We start from the raw sequence: 18,082 nt of genomic DNA, 5'->3' as shown, positions 1-18,082 counted from the left end.
TTTTTTTTTTTTTTTTTTTTTTTTTTTTTTTTTTTTTTTTTTTTTTTTTTGGCATGCAGCATTTATTAGAGACCCAAGAATTAGCTTCTGTTCCTTTTGTTGTATTGGGCAATAAAATAGATAAACCCCATGCTGCTAGCGAAGACGAACTTCGTCAACAATTGGGGCTGTATGCCCATATTACCTTTGGTAGAGATGTAAGCTAGGGTTTAGGGTTTAGGGTTTAGGGTTTAGGGTTTGGGTGATAGGGACATAAATAGATCCCGATTTAGAGGTAAAGACATACAAAAGGAGACACACAATTAAGGGAAACAATAAAAAGGGAGACAATTAAATTATTTATTTATTTATTTATTCATTTATATATTTATTTATTTATAGAGGAAGCCAGTCCCTGGTGTACGTCCAGTAGAATTATTTATGTGCTCAGTTATTAAACGAATGGGATATGCAGACGGCAAGTCAAGCTGCTGCTGCTGTTGCTGCTGCTGTTGCCGCTGCTGTTGCTCTTTCTTGGGTAGCTACTGTTACTGTGCGGCTGTCAGTGCTGTATCTGCTGCTGCTGCAGTGCTGCTGCTGTTGCTGCTACTACTGCTAGTGGTGCTGCTCCTGCTGCTGCTAGTTAGCTGCTGCTGCTGCTGTCCTTGTGTTGTGTGTCTGCAGCCTTCCGTTGGTTGTCTCAATTCTTAAGCTAAGGGTATTTAACCACAAAGGGCCCCCGGGGGCCCCCGGGGAAAGAGAGCGTCAGAAGGCAGCTGCAGCAGAAGCCGCTGCTGCTGCTGCTGTAGCAGCTCTAGCAGTAATTGTAGCAGTAGCTGCAGCAGCATCTGTAGCAGTAGCTGTATCAGCAGCTGCAGCAGTAGCAGCAGCAGTAGCTGCTGCTTCTGTTACTGCAGCAGCAGCAGCAGCAGCCGTAGCAGTAGCTGCAGAAGCTGTAGCAGCAGCAGCAGCCTCCCTGTTTGTGCTGTCTGTACACCGGAGGGTGCAGACAGTTGTTGCTCTCAATTTTGGGGCTTTAGACGCATGCATGCGTTCGCCATGGCAACACAAGTACCTTAAGGGGCCCCCCAAAGGGGGCTACCATGGGGCCCCCTACCTTGGGGGCCCCCATGGGGGCCCCCCGCGGGTTTTGAGGGTTTGATGTTAAATATCTTTATTTTATTAGGGTTTAATAAAAGAAAAAAAGAGACAAACAGAGCAACAGGAGGCATCTAACACTACACATGCACGAACTCTGCTGCTGCTGCTGCTGCCGCTATTGCTGCTGCTGCAGGTAGTTCTGCAGCAGCAGCTGCTGCTGCACCTTCTGCTGCTTCATTGGGTTGCTGCTGCTGCTGCTGCTGCCGTTGGGCTGACTGGCAGCAGGAAGACCCAAGCACGGAGCACATCTGCATGCATTAAATATGCATGCATGCATTATATGCATGCATGCATTAAATAATATTTGCATGCATGCATGCATTTACTATGCGTGCATGCATGCATGCACAAAACGTTCGCACGCATGCATGCACTATTTGCATCTGCACGCATGCATGCAGGCATAATATACTGCAGGCAAGTACAATTGCATGCGTGCATGCATGCATGCATGCACGCATTAAACATATGCATGCATGGATTCATGTATGCATAAAAGAATGAAAATATATGGTGTGCATGCATACATGCATGCATACAAATGCATGCATGCAAGAATACGCATGCAAGTATGCATGCATGCATATATGCATGCATATAATTAAGTATGTATATGAGTATCATCAATCCATAGAGATAAATGATTAATAATTGCTTGTAGATATTTATTTTTCTTTTTTAATTCCTTAATAAAGGTACTAAGGGGGCCCCCCTCTTCTGTACCCCCTAATAGATTGGGGCCCCCCCCTCCATCTCCTCCTGGCCCTTTGGCCGGTGTATCGGGGCCCCCCCCATCATCTCCAGCAACAGCATCAAGAACAACCTGCTGCAGCTGCTGCTGCAGCTGCTCCTGCTGCAGCTGCTGCTGATGCTGCTGCAGGGATACAAGAAGATTACTAAGATTATTATTAAGGGATTGTGCATGCATGCATATATTAATTATATCTTTCTTTTCTTGCTGCACATAAAAAAGCCCCAAAATAGTCTTATGCCATACATCTCCTCTTACTTTTGCTGCATGCATCTGTGCATGCATGCGCTGCAGCAGCAGCAGCAAACGTTCCTTCTTAACACGATGAGAGAAGCGCTCCTCATCATGTTGCTGCTGCTGCTGCTGCAATAGACGTTCCTCTTCCTGCTGCTGCTGCTGCGGATCAACAGCAGCAGGAACAACACCTTGTAGCATCTCCTTCTTCCCCTGCTGCTGCTGCTGCTGCTGCTGCTGCTGCTGCTGCTGCCGCTGGAACCACCATTTGCTGCTGAGGTCATTAAGACGTACTTTTACTTCTGCTAGTTCATGAATAAGATCATTAATTTCTGTTAATAGTCTTTTTTGCCCTAGCTGCTGCTGCTGCTGGTGCTGCTGCAGTTGCTGCTGCTGCTGCTGTTGCTGCTCCTCTATGTACTGCAGCAATTGCTTATGTTGGTGCTGCAAGGTAGGGTCAGATACTTGCTGCTGCAGCTTATCAAGAATATCTTGCTGCATCTGTGCTGCAGCAGCAGCAATGTGCTGCTGCTGCTGCAGCATAACATCAACAATATGCTCCCTTGAATTTGCTGCATGCAGCTGCTGCTGCAGTGCTGTCTGCTGCTGCTTTAGCTGCAGCAGTGTATCTGCTGCATCTGCTGCTGCTGTGTCTGCTGCTGCTTCAAGCCCCGCAACTGCATGCCTAGCGCATGCAGCAGCAGCACGTAATTCAGATAATACTTTCCCTGTTTCCCCTAGATGGGTAAGGGAAGCAGCTTGCTGCCGCTGCTGCTGCTGCTGCTGCTGCTGCTGCAGTTGCTTTTCTTTATTAGCTCTCTCTACATTTAATTTATCTAATTCAAATAATAATTTAATTTCTTCTGCTTCTGCTGCTGCTAGCTGCTGCTGCAGTTCCTGCTGCAGCTGCTGCTTGCATGCATTAGGCAGCAACAAATATAATAAATCTTTTTCTTTTGCTCCTTCTCTTGCCTTAACAAGAAAGTGCGACAAAGAAGGAAGTTTCTTACTCTCTAGATCTATTATTTGCTGCTGTTTGCTGCTAGCTAGCTGCTGCAGCAGCAGACCTGCGGATACACTCAGCAGCAGCAGCCATAGTAACTTGTGACGCGGCAGCAGCGCAGAAGAACGACGGGTGCGACGACCTCCTGCTGCTGCTGCTGCTGCTGCTGCAGCAGCTGCTGCAGAAGTAGTAGTACCGCCTCCTGAACCGCCAGTTATAATGTATGAACCCTGTTGCTGTCGCTGCTGTAGCTGCTGCTGCTGTTGCTGCTGCTGTTGCTGCTGCTGTTGCTGCAACGTGTTGCTGTATGCACCGTCCCATCCGTGCTGCTGCAGTCCTTCTTCTGCTTCTCTATCTGCTGCTGCTGCTGCTGCTCCCTCAAGACCGAAGCTGCTGCTGAATAATTCAGACATAGTTAGGTGTGGTAGCTGCTTACGGTTGCGTCGCTGCTGCTGCCTCTTGTGCTGCTGCTGCTGCTTCTGCTGCTGCTGCTGCTCCTGTAATATATGCTGCTTAAGGAGCTCCTGTAGTGCCTGCAGCTGCCGCTGCTCCTCATCTAGCTGCAGCTGCAGCTGCAGATCCTGCTGCAGCTGCTCCTGTTCCTGGTCTGGTTGGAGTTGCAGCCGTAGCTGCTGCTGCTGCTGCTGCTGCTGCTGCTGCTGCAGCGATAGGTCCTTCCCTGCTATATCAAAGGAATCTAGATCGAAGCTTCCTGTTGTCTCTGATGCTGCCTTGCTTGAGGACTCGCGACTCTTCCATAGAATTCCTCCTTCTCCTGCTGCTGCTGCTGCTGCTGCTGCTGCTGCTGCTGCTGTAGGTGTTGCTGCACCAGACACAGGGGTCGATGGACCTGAACTGTAAGGGGGCCCCAATGTATCATGAGTAACAAGACCATCTAGGGGCCCCACCAATATCCTGCTGCTGCTGTTGCTGCGTGATGGTGGTTCTGATCCTGTTGCTGTTGCTGCTGCTGCTGCTGCTGCTGCAGCTGCAGCAGCAGCTGCTGCTGTTGCTGCATTACGAGGCGTCGATAGACGCTCCGCTGGGGGCCCCTCAACTTGATCTACCTGTGATGGGGACCATTCTTGGGGGGCCCCTGAGGGGCCCTCTGTCAGCTCTGCTGCTGCTGCTGCAGCAGCAGGGGCAGCTGCTGCTCCCAAGAGAGAGGGGGCCCCCTGCTGCTGCTCTGCTGCAAAAATAGAGGAGAAAAGAAGCAGCAAAATAAAAAGAAGAAAAGGGGGAAGATGCAGCATTAGGGTTAACGTATGCATTACCTACCGATGCTCCTGCTGCTGCTGCTGCTGCTGCCGCTGCTGCTGCTGCTGCTGCTGCTACTGCTGCTAGGAGGCTCCCGGTGCATTGTCTACATTAACCCTAAATATTATCATAAAGGGTGGGGAAGGCCTTTAACCCCAATTAAAAGTCCTAAACCCTAAACCCTAAACCCTAAACCCTACGCCGCCTACTGTGCGGGATCCAGCAAGCACTTGCAAAAGAATCTTAATAAACAAAACATTTAAATAAATAATAAAAAGAAAAAAAGTAAAATAAAAAGAAGGAGGAGGGAGGAAAAAGAAGAAGGAAGAAGGGAAGAGAAGATTTCCTTACACAGGATACCAACCGAGGCTTCCGATTGGCGCAGAAGAAGGGTTTATATGAGGGTTTAGGGTTTTGTAGGGTTTAGGGTTTAGGGTTTAGGGTTTAGCACTCTATTTTTCCTCATAATAATTGTTTATTTATAATAAAATAAATAATTATAAAACCCTAATCTTTTTATCATTAATAATTAACTAGGAAACCCCATCGCTCGCGTACGAGGGGAGACGCTGCCTCTAAACCCTAAACCCTAAACCCTAATCCGTAAACCCTAAACCCTAAACCCTAATCCGTAAACCCTAAACCCTAAACACAAAACCCTAAACCCTAAACCCTAAGCTGTAATAAAATAAAATAATAATGCATATACTACAAGGGAGAGAAGAAAGGAGCTAAGTGCCCTTTTATTGCCTTTTGTTTATTTAGTGTTTAATTATATATATATTTATATGAATAAAGAGAAGAAATACAAAAAAGAAATAATAATTATTATTTATTATTATTTATATTTCTTCCTTCCTTCCTTTTCTCTTAGGAGGGAGAAGACTACCCCACTAGCTATACTTTATTTACTTGTATATGTACATATGTAAATATATGTATATACATGTATATACGTATATATGTACATATATGTATATACGTATATACGTATATATGTATGTATATTTGTATATATATACAAATAAATAAGTATATGTATACTTATTTATATGCATAAGGTGTATATTTATATAATTAATTAAAATAAGTTTGTTTATTAAACCCTTTTGTTGTTATTTCTTAGTAAAAAGATGTAAACCCTAAACCCTAAATATAAACCCTAAACCCTAAACCCTAGACCCTAGAAGAGAGAAAAAACACTTTAATAAACAAAAAGAAAACATCTTTAGTTACAAACCCTAAAAAGAAGAGATAATTGTTTACTCTCCTCCATGCATGCACTCATCAGCTAACGTAAACCCTAAACCCTAAACCCTAATTCTGAGCCCTCGTACTATTCCGTAGACGAAAGGCTCTTGTGCTATCTGCCATGCAGCAGGATATAATTAAGAAATTAGGGTTTAGGGTTTAGGGTTTGGCTCTAGGGTTTGCAACAAACCCTGCCACCCTTTGAGGTCAAGGGTTTGAACAAACGACCTAGGGTTTAGGGTTTAGGGTTTAGGGTTTGTGCCGGCATCTGCATAAATTACTAATTGTCCCTGCAGGGCCGCACGCAAACCCTCTAAAAATGGTCTAGGGTTTAGGGTTTAGGGTTTATGGGACCCCAAGGAGCAGAGAACGGCGCCAACGAAGAGGCGCGATTGCGCTAATAAGAGGTTATATTTAAAATTCTCTCATGCTGCTGCTGCTGCTGCTGCTGCTGCTGCAGTTGCTGCTGCTGCAGTTGCTGCTGCTACTCTTGCTGCTGCAGCGCTTATTTGCTGCTGCTGCCGTTGCTGCTGCTGCTGCTGCTGTTGTATCTTCATTGATCACTGTTTAGGCGTAAAATGTTGCTGCTGCCTATCCAGCGGTTTTTTTTCTTTGCTGCTGCTACTGCTGCTACTCTTCCTGCTGCTGCAGCTGCTGCTGCTGCAGCAGCAGCAGCAGCAGAAATGAATTATAATCTTATAGTCTTAACTAAATATAAGACAGCAAGAAGAGATAATACAGCAGTAAATGCTATAACAGAGGACACTAATATAAACATACTATGACTACTACTTCCTTCCTCATTACCATTCTGTAAATTCATACCAAATATACCTAAAAAAAAAAAAAAATTGATAAAACTCTAAAACCCTAAACCCTAAACCCTAAACCCTAAACCCTAAACCCTAAACCCTAAACCCTAAACCCTAAACCCTAAAAATTGAAAATTAAAAATTAAATACTAATGAAGGATGGAATAAAAGTGGGATATCGATATAAACCTAATCCTGATTTAATTAGTGTTTAGTATATAATTAGGGTTTAGAGTATAATTAGTGTTTAGGGTTTAGGGTTTAGGGTTTATTATTTACCAGATATAGAGGTACCAACAGCAAGACCAGCAGCTAATAAAGTAGCAGCTAATTCTGATTTAATAAGAGAATTTCTCATAACAGCTAATCTTAATGTTAATAATCTTTCGCTGTCTTCTATTGAACCTTTTAAATGACGAACACGAATTTTAAACTGTATACACATAAACCCTAAACCCTAAACCCTAAACCCTAAACCCTAAACCCTAAACCCTAAAAATAATAAAAAAATAGAAAATAAACCCTAAACCCTCATATCATAACCATTTCAACAATAATATATAACGCTTAAACCCTAAATGATTAAATATTTCAGGGGCACCACCACAACGATACGCCCTAACCCTAAACCCTAAGCCCTAAACCCTAAACCCTAAACCCTACTCTTTCTCTTACCTGGTCTATTTCTTGGTCAAAGTATTCTAGAAGAATCTCAAGGTCAGGGTTTACTGCCTCCTGCAACAACAAAACAGCAGCAGCAACAGCAACAGCAACAGCAGCATTAGCATTAGCAGCAGCAGCAGCAGCGCTGCTGAGGAAGCAAGGGGCACTTCCTGCAGAGATAACAGCAACCTCCCCCACCACCTTTCTTATATTATTACCTAGGGTTTAGGGTTTAGGGTTTAGGGTTTAGGGTTTATACCTTATCTGTAGGTTCTTCATATAAATTAGGATATTTAGCATACTTAGATAACTCCATCCTTTGTAGATAAGTATTATTACTAATTAATTCATCAAATGCTTTATCAAATGCGTCTACACGATCCTATCAATACAAACCCTAAACCCTAAACCCTAAACCCTAAACCCTAAACCCTAAACCCTTGAAAAATTTTATTATTTATAAATTCATGAAATGCCTTATCAAAGGCATCTACATGATCCAAGAGACACAAAACCCTAAACCCTAAACCCTTTAAAAATATAACTACATATTAATTCATCAGGGACTTAAGTGTTTAGGGTTTAGGGTTTAGGGTTTAGGGTTTACCTGATATAAAGAAATAGGTTCCTTAAGTGCATGCAAATCCTCCATTAATAAAGATAATAATTCTCCCTTTGTTCTTGTCCTATGTTGTGCTTCTCCGTATTTACCTTCTAGATAAAGAATATCTAATAAAAAGGAGACAAAAAAAAAGGAGACAAAAAAAAGGAGACAATAAGGAGATAGGGAGGGGACAGGAGGAGACAGGGAGGGACAAGGAGACACAAAGGAGGAAAAGAGCAGACAAAAGGGAACAGTAAGGAGACAACTGCATGCAGACAGCCATCGCTAGGAGACAAAGGAGACACTTAGAGACACACAACAATAGCAGCAGCAGCAGCAGCAACAGCAGCAGCAGCAGCAGCAGCAACAGCAGCAACAGCAGCAGCAGCAACAGCAGCAGCAGCAGCAGCAGCAGCAACAGGTTCTGTACCTGCATTTAATTGTTGGAATGCAGCAAAGAAGATACACTCTAAAGCAGCAAACTCAAAAGGAAGTTTATGACTGCTGCTGCTGCTGCTGCTGCTGCTGCTGCTGTTAATATTATTAGTATTATTATTACCAACAGAGCAGCAAGAATTAGATCGGGGGCCCCCATCTCCTCCTGCTCCTGGGGCCCCATCACCATCAAATGCTACATGATGCCCCCCATCTCCTCTTCCTTGAGCACGTGGTGATGTAGGGGCCCCCCCACCACCTGCACCACCAGTACCACCTCCTGGGGGCCCCCCACCTCCTGGGGGCCCCCCACTACTACCACTAGTAGTACCTGTTAAGGGTACAATTCCTTTAATACCTCCTATAATAGCCTTAGATGTTTGTGCTAATGCTGATAACTGTTGTTGCCCCAACTTATGCTGCTGCACTTGCTGCTGCACTTGCTGCTGCACTTGCTGCTGCACTTGCTGCTGCACTTGCTGCTGCACTTGCTGCACTTGCTGCTGTGTATGTTTAAAAGGTATAGTAGTATATAGATCATGTTTATCCTTATAATAATGAGCATCTGTATCATTGCCTCCTGTCCCTGCAGTTTCTCCTGTTGCTTGCTGTTGTTGTTGCACTTGTTGCTGCTGTTGCACTTGTTGCTGCTGCAGTTGCTGCTGTTGTTGCTGCTGCTGCTGCTGCACTTGTTGCTGCTGCTGTTGATGAATAGAATAATATTTAGTTAATCTACATAATTGACAAATAAGTTCATCAGGTTTAAGATCCTCAGTAACAAGAAGATAAATAGTATCTTTTAATAAGAAACAAGTAATAGGAGGAAGACATATTAATATAACATGTCTTCTTATCTCTATTGATGGTATAGGATGTACATCCGTGAATACTTGACGACAATCACGATATGTAAGTATACATGATCTAGATAATGTCTTATCTATACATTCTGATTGTAATAAACGTAATACTTCTGCTACCTAAGAACACCACCAGCAGCAGCAGCAATAGCAGCAGCAGCAGCAGCAGCAGCAGCAGCAATGGAGGATTGTCATTATCCATTATTCTATATTCATATTCTTTTTTTATTTCGGAGGAAATAGGAGAGGGAAGGGGAGAGGAGAGGAGGGGAGGGGAGAGGAGGGGAGAGGAGGGGGAGGAAGAGGAAGAGGAGGAAGAGAAAGAACAGCAGCAACAGCAGCAGCAGCAGCAACAACAGCAGCAACAGTAGCAGGAGAGAGAGAGAGAGAGAGACAAATAAGATACAACCAATAATACATGAAGAAATTAACAACAAGGAAACAAAAAAGGAGACAAATAAAAAGGAGACAAAAAAGAGAGAAAAAAAGGAGACAATTAATAATAATAAGGAGACAAAAAAGGAGACAAAAAAGGAGACAAACAAGGAGACAAAAAGGAGACAAAAAAGGAGACAAAAAAAAGAGACAAAAAAGGAGACAAATAAAAGGGAGACAAAAGGAGACTAGGAGACAAAAAGAGACAAAACAGGAGGAGACAAAAAAGGAGACAAAAAGGAGACAAAAAGGAGACAAAAAAGGAGACAGGTACTTGTACCTCAAGTATTTGATGAATTCCTTTATGTATTTTTATGACAAAAAAAAAGAAAAAAAAGAGAAAAAAAAGGAGACAGTAATAAATAAATAAGGAGACAATTAATAGACAAAAAGGAGACAAAAAGGAGAGAAAAAAGAGAGAAAAAAGAGAGAAAAAAAGGAGAAAATTAGCTTCTTTGCAGCTCAAGTATTTGATGAATTCCTTTATGTATTTTTATGACAAAAAAAGAGACAAAAAAAGACATAAAAAAAGAGAAAAAAAAGGAGAGAAAAAAGGAGAGAAAAAAGGAGACAGCAATAAATAAATGAGGAGACAAAGAAGGAGAGAAAAAAGAGAGAAAAAAGGAGAGAAAAAGGGGAAAATTAGCTGACTTGTAGCTCAAGTATTTGATGAATTCCTTTATGTATTTTTATGACAAAAAGGAGACAAAAAAAGACATAAAAAAAGAGAAAAAAAAGGAGAAAAAAGGAGAGAAAAAAGGAGAGAAAAAAGGAGACAGTAATAAATAAATAAGGAGAGAAAAAAGGAGAGAAAAAAGGGGAGAAAAAGGGGAAAATTAGCTGACTTGTAGCTCAAGTATTTGATGAATTCCTTTATGTATTCTTATAATAACATGACGACGAAGTCTTGCCCTCTGACCAAATGGTCCCTTCTCCCCTAATGCCCATACCTCCTCCTCTCCTGCTGCTGCTGCTGCTGCTGCTGCTGCTGCTGCTGCTCCTGTTGCTCCTGTACTTGTACCTGATACTCCTCCTCCTCCTCCTCCTCCTCCTCCTACACCTGCTGTTGTACCTCCTCCTCCAGCAGATCCACCAACAGCAGCAGCAACGGATATATAACGACTAGGTCGGTGTTGTTGACCTAGCAGCATTTGCTGCTGCTGCTGCTGCTGCTGCTGCTGTTGTTGCTGCTGCTGATAATGTCTACTATCTACACTAGAACTACTACTACGGGGGGGTGGGGGGCCCCCTATATGATAAGGGGGGCCCCCATCATGACCACCTATACTTGAGTCTTGTGATGCAGCAGAGGAGACAACAGACTCAAGACCACCAAAGGAGACTCTTGCACCACCACCATGCTGCTGCTGCTGCTGCTGCTGCTGCTGCTGCTGTAGTTGGTGCTGCTGATGATGTTGTAGTGCAGCAGCATAAGCATGACGATCTCCAGGTGTATCCGCTAATTGTGCAGCAACAGCAGCAGATGCAGCAGGGTCCTGAGATAGGGCACAGTACCCTGTCATGTTACTACCCTCTCCTGAGGCCCCCCCATGGGGGCCCCCAAGGGGGCCCCCCCTCCCTCTATTTAATAATACCTCTCTTTCTTCTTGTAATAAACCTAATGGATCCGTTAGAGAGGGGCCCCCAGCTGGGCCCCCCGGGGGGCCCCCAGGGGGCCCCTCTACGGCATCCGTACACTCATCTAACATATGATTTACTGTCTCCGTATAGTACCCTCCATCCCTCTCTATACCCATATGAGGACTGCTGCCTCCTAGGGGGCCCCCTGCTGTACCCTGGGGGCCCCCTCCCCTCCAACGTAATGTACTACCATCTGCTCCTCCTCCTGTAGGGGCCCCCCAATGCGAGGCCCCACCTGCTGCTGCCCATGTATCTGCAGCACCAGGGAGGGCCTGGGGGGCCCTAGAGAAGGCAGCAGCAAAATGACGGGGCCCCTGTACAGGGGGCCTCGGGGGCCCCCCACCTACAGACTCTATATGAGAGTCGCTGCTTGTGGGGCCCCTAAGCAGCAAATACACACAACACAACACAACACATATAGGTAATTATGCAGCAGCAGCAGAATGAGCAGCAGCAACAGCAGCAGGAGCAGCAACAAGAGCAGCAGAGACAGCAGCAGTAAGAGAGAAGTAACAGCTGCAGCAAGAGCTGCAGCAACGGCAGCAGCAGCAGCAAAACGAGTAGCACGATCAGCGGCCGCGTACTGGTGGTACCACCATCAGCAGCAACAGCAGCAACGGCAGCAGCAGCAGCAGCAGCAGCAACGGCAGCAGCAGCAGCAGTAGCAGCAGACGCACGCAATGGATCGTCGGTCTCCTGGCAGAGGCATTTTATCCCTGTAAAAGAAAAATAATGTTGGGGGTTTGCTGCTGCTGCTGCTGCTGCTGCTGCTAGTGCTGCTGCTGCTGCTGCTGCTGCTGTTGCTGCTGCAGCTGCACAGTTGCAGTTATGCGGGCAGCAGCTGCTCAAAAGGCGGAAGTAGCGCGAGCTCGCCGCATGCAGCAGAAGCTTTGCTGCTGCTGCTGCTGTTGCTGCTGCTGTTTCTGTTGTTGCAGCAGCAGCCAAGGATATGTGCGGTTTCCTTGCTTCTGCTGCTGCTGCTGCTGTTGCTGCTGCTGCTGCTGTTGTTGCTGCAGCCTGTGCCTCTTCCCATTGCAGCGAACACAGACTATGGCCTTCTTTGGCGCCGCAACTCGGGCCGAGGGTTTATAGAAGATTAGGGTTTAGGGTTTAGGGTTTAGGGTTTAGGGTTTGTGAGGGTTTCCTCTAAATATGCTCAAGAAGTCTTTGTTGTAGCGGGGCGGTCTGCTGCTGCCTCCCCTATACTGCTGCTGCTGTTGTTATTTCTGCTGCTGCTGTTGTTGTTGCTGCTGCTAGAGCTCCTGCTGCTGCTAATTCTGCTGCAGCAGGGAACGACGGGGTACCAGCAACAGCAGCAGAAGCCGCAGCACCCCTGCTGCCTCCGCGTGCTACTGCTGCTGCTGCAGTTGCTGCAGCATTAGCAGCAGATCTATGCAGCGAAGAAGACGCAGCAGCAGTCAATTAGTAGAAGACCACCGAACTGCTGCAGCAGCAGAGCAGCAGCAGCAGCAGCTTGAGGTGTACAGACAACTATTGCTGCAGTGTCAGCAGCAACAAAGAAGATAAAGAAGAAGATAAAAACACAACACCTGCTGCCTCCTTTACAGCGTAGCAGCAGCAGCAGTTGTACTTCCTTCTGCTGCTGCTGCTGCTTCTGCTGCTGCTGCTGCTGCTGCTGCTGGGCCTCAACGCGTGGGGCTGCTGCTGCTCGCTGCTGCCTGCATAGAAGACCACCAAACCCTAAACCCTAATTTTATATTATTTATTTTTAATAATAAAAATGTAAGACAGACACCTCTAAGCGCATGCAGCAGCAGCAGCAACAGCAGCAATAGCAGCAGCTGCAACAGCAGCAGCAGCAGCAACAGCAGCAGCAGTCCTGTCCCTCCAGCCTGCATGGCTCTCTCTCTCTGCTCAAACGCGGCGCGTTGGCTGTGCTGCTGCTGCTGCAGCAGCAGCAGCAGCAACACAAGTAGCAGCAGCAGAATATAATGACTATATTTTGCTTATAGTTTTCCACACACTATCTTCAAGCAGCAGCAACCTCAACAGCAGCAGCAGCAGCAGCAGCAGCAGCAGCAGCGGGAGGGACTCCTAGGAGGCCCATAGGCTAGCGAGTTGTCTTCTGCTGCTGCTGCTGCATTTTTTCTTTCTTTTGTTTTCTTTATTTAATTATCTTTTATATATATTTGGTGTACAGCCGCTGCTGCTGCTGCTGCTGCTGCTAGGCAGCAGCAGCAGCAGCAGCAACAAGCCAGCAGCAACGCCACTCGACAACTAGACATGAGACCTCGGCCTCACCAACAGCAGCAGCAGCAGCAGCAGCAGCAGCAGTAGCAGTATAAAGCTCTTGTCTCAGCTATTGAGGCGCTGCTGCTACCTCACACCGGCAGCGGCAGCAGCAGCAGCAACCGCAGCATCGCAGAGCAGGACCAGCAGCAACAGCAGCAACAGCAGCAGCACACCGCAACAGACAGCAGCAGCAGCAGACATCGCATTTAGCTGGTGACAATGACGGGTGATAGGCAGGAAGAGACCGTGCAGCAGCAGCAGGAGCAGCAGCAGCAGCATCAGCAGCAGCAGCATCAGCAGCAGCAGCAGCAGGGTCTTGGAGACCACAGCACGCAACAGCAGCGGCGACATAGTCTGCAGCAGCAGCAGGAGCAGCAACAGCAGCAACAGCAGCAAGAACCTCAGCAGAATGTCTCCGATACACCGCAGCAGCAGCAGACGGTGCAACACGAACAGCAGCCGCAAGAGCAGCAGCAGCAGCAGCAGCAGCAGCAGACGTGTTCTTGCGCAGATATCCTATCTGCTGCACTGCAGCAGGGGGAAGCTGCTTATACACCCGAAGGTGTTCTTGCTGCTGTTCGTCTGCTGCCTCCCTGTGCAATACATTCTCCTGTTGCACCTGCAGCAGTAGCAGCAGCAACAGCAACAGCAGCAGCAGCAGCACGCGAGTCACGCACCAGCGGAGCAGCAGAAGCAGCGGCAGCAACAGAAGCAGCAGAAGCGATCGAAGCAGCAAAAGATGCTGCAGCAGCAACAGCAGCAACAGCAGCCGCTGCAGCAGACTCAGCAGCAGCAGCAGCAGCACCCTTGATAGATCAACAGCAACAGCAGCAGCTGCAGCCGCACGTATTACTGCAGCAGCTACAGCAGCAGCTGTTGCTGCAGCAGCAGCAGCCGCTGCTGCGGCTGCAGCAGCCAAAGATATCTGCTGCTGCAGCACAAAGCTTGTTAGAGTTGCTGCATGGTTTGCTGCTGTCTATGCGGCAGCAGCGAGCAGCATTTGGTGGGCAGCTGCTGCATGCACGCTTGCTGCTGCGGCAGCTGCTGCTGCTGCTGCCAGGGGAATTCGCTAAGGAAGCAGATAGGCTACTTGCTGCAGCAGGAAAGAAACTACGCAGAAGAGCAGCAGCAGCAGCAGCAGATGCAGCTGCAGCAGATGCAGCAGCAGCAGCAGCAGATGCTGCTGCTGCTGTTTCTGATGGGCATGATACTTCTTCGGATAGTGCAGCAGGAGAGGAAGCCACTTCTGCAGCTGCTGAAGCTGCAGCAGCAGCAGTAGCTGCAGCAGCAGCAGCTGCTGCTGCTGCTACTGCAGCAACACCAGCAGCAGCAGGAGGAGCAGCAGCAGCACTTGCTGCTAATATGCCTACATGGAACCCCCTGTCTCTCTCTGATCTTGATAGCGACGTTGCGGTGTCTCCTCAGCTGCAGTCTGCTGCTGCAGCACTTGCTGCTGCACTGCAGCAGCAGCAGCAGCAAATGCAGCTCGAGCCTCCCCTGGTTTCATCGAGCAAGACAAAGCAGCAGCAGCAGCAACAGCAGCAGCAGCAGCAGCAATCGTCGCTGCTGCTAGGAAGCTCTCAGAGCACTGCTGCTTTCACAGCCAGCCCAGAGATGCGAATATATGACAGCATGCAGCAGAAGCAGCAGCAGCAGCCGCAGCAGCAGCCGCAGCAGCAGCAGCAGCCGCAGCAGCAGGAGACACAGCGGCAAAGACACAGCAGCAGCAGCAGCAGCAGCAGCAGCTCCGCCTTTCTCCCTGTCCCTGATTCAGCTTCTGGAGCGGAGAGAGTTCCGTTGCAGCAGCCCCCTTTGCAGCAGCAGCAGCATGAGGATCAGCAGCAACAACGGCAGCAGCAGCAGCAGCAGCAGCAGCAGGAGAGGCAGCGTTTATCCAGCTCGCTGCAGCAGCGACTTGTCTCCTGCCCCTCCTTAGCAGAATTAAAGGAAAGAATTGCTGCTCTTAGAGTTGCCTTAGAGAGACCCTCGCAGCAGCAGCAGCAGCAGCAGCAGCAGCAGCAGCAGCAGCAGCAGCAGCAGCAGCAACTGCAGCAGCAGGATAAGTACTCCTCTACTGCTATACTGCAGCGGCTGCAACAGTTGATGGCGCAAGAGGACGTGCAGACCCCTCAGCAGCAGCAACAGCAACAGCAGCAGCAGCAGCAGTCACAACCCTCCGCGTCCCAACTCCTTTTTAATAGGGGGCAGCAGCAGCGACAACAGCAGCAGCAACAGCAGCAGCAGCAGCAGCAGCAGCAGCAAAGGCTGCTTGCTGCAGCTGCCTCTTCAGTCCCGCGCCAGCAGGTGAGGTTTAGCCAAGAGCTGCAGCAGTGCCGGGTCTCGCCTGCTGCTCCCCATACAACAGCAGCAACAGCAGCAGCAGCAACAGCAGCAACAGCAGTAGCACCAACAGCAGCAGCACCAACAGCAGCAGCAGCAGCAGCAGCAGCAGCAGCACAGGAACGCCGACCCGCAGGTGTACTGTCTCCATTAGCTGGCGGCACCTTTGCAGGACCAACACTATTGCTGAGGGACGCAGCAAGGCAACAGCAGCAGCTGCAGCTGCATCAGCAGCAGCAGCGGTGGAGGCGAGAGCAACGACGTTTGCTGCAGCAGCAGCAGCAGCAGCACAGGGATGCTACCAGCAGTAACGGCAGCAGCAGCAGCAGCAGCTCTCTATCGCCGCCGCAGCACCTACAGGAGCGCTTTTCCTCCTTCTGCATAGGAGAACCAGCAGCAAGCCCCAGAGGTAGCAGCAGCAGCAGCAGCAGCAGCAGCGGACGCGTGCACACGCATACGCGTGCGACCCAACGGGCACACTCAGCAACAGCAGCAGCAGCAGCAACAGCAGCAACACGTACACGCAGTGTACTAAGGAAGTCGCAGCAGCAGCAGCAGCAGCAGCAGCAGCAGCAGCAGCAACTTCCATTTTGGGAGCGGCTCAGTCAGCCAACCGGCCGCCACTTGCAGCAGCAGCAGCAGCAGCAGCAACAGCAGCAACAGCAGCAGCAGCGGCGACGGGTGGTGCAAGTACAGTTACCTCAAGAGCAGCACCAGCAACCGCAGCAGCAGCAGCAACAGCAGCAGCAAAGCTCTTGTGGCTGTGTAAGTCTGTGCACTCTTGTTGCTTCCTTCCTCTGCATGCAGCAGCAGCAGCAGCAGCAATTCGTTGTGTCTCCTTTCGTGTCTCTTCCTGCTGCTGTTTAGTTCTTGTGTCTCCTTGTTGCTGTACATTTACTGTGTTGCTGTTTGTCTCCTTTCCTCTGCAGCGGCGACAGCAACAGCAGCAGCAGCAGCAACAGCAGCAGCAGCAGCAGCAGCAGGAGCTGGAGCAGCAGCTTGAAGCCCTAAGAGCCCGGGAGCGTCAGCTGCAGCAGGAGGAACGTCGTCTGTTGGCTCTGCAGCAGCAGCACCGCCTGCAGCGCCGTCAACAGCAGCAGCAGAAGCAGCAGCAGCAGCAGCAACAGCAGCAGCAGCAGCAGCAGCAGCAGCAAGAGGACCTTGAGCCTGTCTCCGTACGGCTACGATTAGAGCTACCAGGAGACCCCACAAATTTGCTGCTGCGTTATATAGAGGAAGAGGAGACAGCAAAAGGAGACAATATAAATAATATAAATAATAATAATATAAATAATAATAATATAAATAATAATAATAATATAAATAATAATATAAATAATAATATAAATAAACAAGAAAAAGGAGAGAAAGGAGACACATGGAGGGATCGTCTTATCCTTCGTTATCCTCCTGCTGATAGAGTCACTGTACGTCCAGCCCCAAAGTGCATGCATGCATGCATGCATGCATGCATGCATTTTTCTCCCTTTTTGTTTGTTTATTTGTTTGTTTGTTTGTTTGTCTTCTTGTTGTGTCTCTTTTCTTCTTCTTTTTCCCTTCTTTTTATCTCTTTTTTTGTCTCTTGTTGTCTTTTTTTTTTGTCTCTTTTTGTCTCCTTTGTTATACAATATTATTTATACTAATTGTCTCCTTTTTTGTCTCCTTTTGTCTCCTTTTGTCTCCTTTTGTCTCCTTTTGCAGATTGCTGTCTCTGATGGGCAGCAAGAAGTTGCTAGGCTACGTCTAAGGATATGCGAAGGCTCCTGCTAGGGTTTAGGGTTTAGGGTTTAGGGTTTAGGGTTTAGGGTTTAGGGTTTAGAGGGTCAATGGGGGTATATCGTCAATATAGCTATTTGTATATAAATAAATATATATTTATATAAATAAATAATTAAATATATTTATTTTTTTTTTTTTAATTTATATTTAATTTAAATATAAATAAATAAATAAATAAATAAATAAAATTTATTATTTATTTAATGCATGCAAATATATTTGCTAAGAACACAAACGCATGCAAATCGATTTTTTATGTCGCCAGCCCCATCAATGCCTGCATGCATGCATGCATGCATTTTTTGCATGCATTTTTCGCGTGCATTTTTGCATGCGTGTTTGCATGCATGCGCTTTTGCATGCATGCGCTTTTGCATGCATGCGTTTTTTGCATGCATGCGTTTAATGCATGCATGCACTTTTGCATGCATTTTTGCATGCATTTTTGCATGCATGCATGCATGCATGCATGTTCTGTATATTATAGGGGTGCGCCTTTTTTTCTCTCTTTTCCTCTAAGGGAAGATGCCTTTATATATATAATATATAATATATAATAAATATTATATATATAAATATATTTATTATTTATTATTATTAATAATAAATAAATAAATAAATAAA

At 47.2% G+C, this 18,082-nt stretch overlaps 3 protein-coding genes across 3 annotated transcripts; 1 reads left to right on the top strand and 2 right to left on the bottom strand.

Moving 5' to 3' along the window:
• Window positions 1-1,217: 1,217 nt before the first annotated feature.
• EMWEY_00013010 (hypothetical protein, conserved) lies at window positions 1,218-4,488 on the bottom strand (the record flags this gene model as incomplete). The annotated part of the gene is made up of 4 exons (XM_013479179.1): window positions 1,218-1,351; window positions 1,864-2,014; window positions 2,150-4,314; window positions 4,407-4,488. The coding sequence occupies 4 exons, from the start codon at window positions 4,486-4,488 to the stop codon at window positions 1,218-1,220; spliced, it is 2,532 nt and encodes an 843-aa protein (XP_013334633.1).
• Window positions 4,489-5,647: 1,159 nt separating this feature from the next.
• Window positions 5,648-11,795, bottom strand: EMWEY_00013000 (corA-like Mg2+ transporter domain-containing protein, putative; the record flags this gene model as incomplete). Its single annotated transcript, XM_013479178.1, has 9 exons — window positions 5,648-5,676; window positions 6,417-6,470; window positions 6,728-6,881; window positions 7,124-7,183; window positions 7,371-7,493; window positions 7,719-7,840; window positions 8,146-9,039; window positions 10,365-11,467; window positions 11,764-11,795. The coding sequence occupies 9 exons, from the start codon at window positions 11,793-11,795 to the stop codon at window positions 5,648-5,650; spliced, it is 2,571 nt and encodes an 856-aa protein (XP_013334632.1).
• Window positions 11,796-13,558: 1,763 nt separating this feature from the next.
• Window positions 13,559-17,528, top strand: EMWEY_00012990 (hypothetical protein, conserved; the record flags this gene model as incomplete). The annotated part of the gene is made up of 3 exons (XM_013479177.1): window positions 13,559-16,444; window positions 16,609-16,854; window positions 17,499-17,528. 3 exons carry the CDS (start codon window positions 13,559-13,561, stop codon window positions 17,526-17,528), a joined length of 3,162 nt encoding a protein of 1,053 aa, XP_013334631.1.
• Between the last annotated feature and the right edge of the window lie 554 nt (window positions 17,529-18,082).

This window comes from Eimeria maxima, genomic scaffold (genome assembly GCF_000499605.1).
Source record: "Eimeria maxima Weybridge genomic scaffold, Emw_scaff95, whole genome shotgun sequence".
NCBI lineage: Eukaryota > Apicomplexa > Conoidasida > Eucoccidiorida > Eimeriidae > Eimeria > Eimeria maxima.
This window is presented reverse-complemented; position numbering and strand designations above follow the sequence as displayed.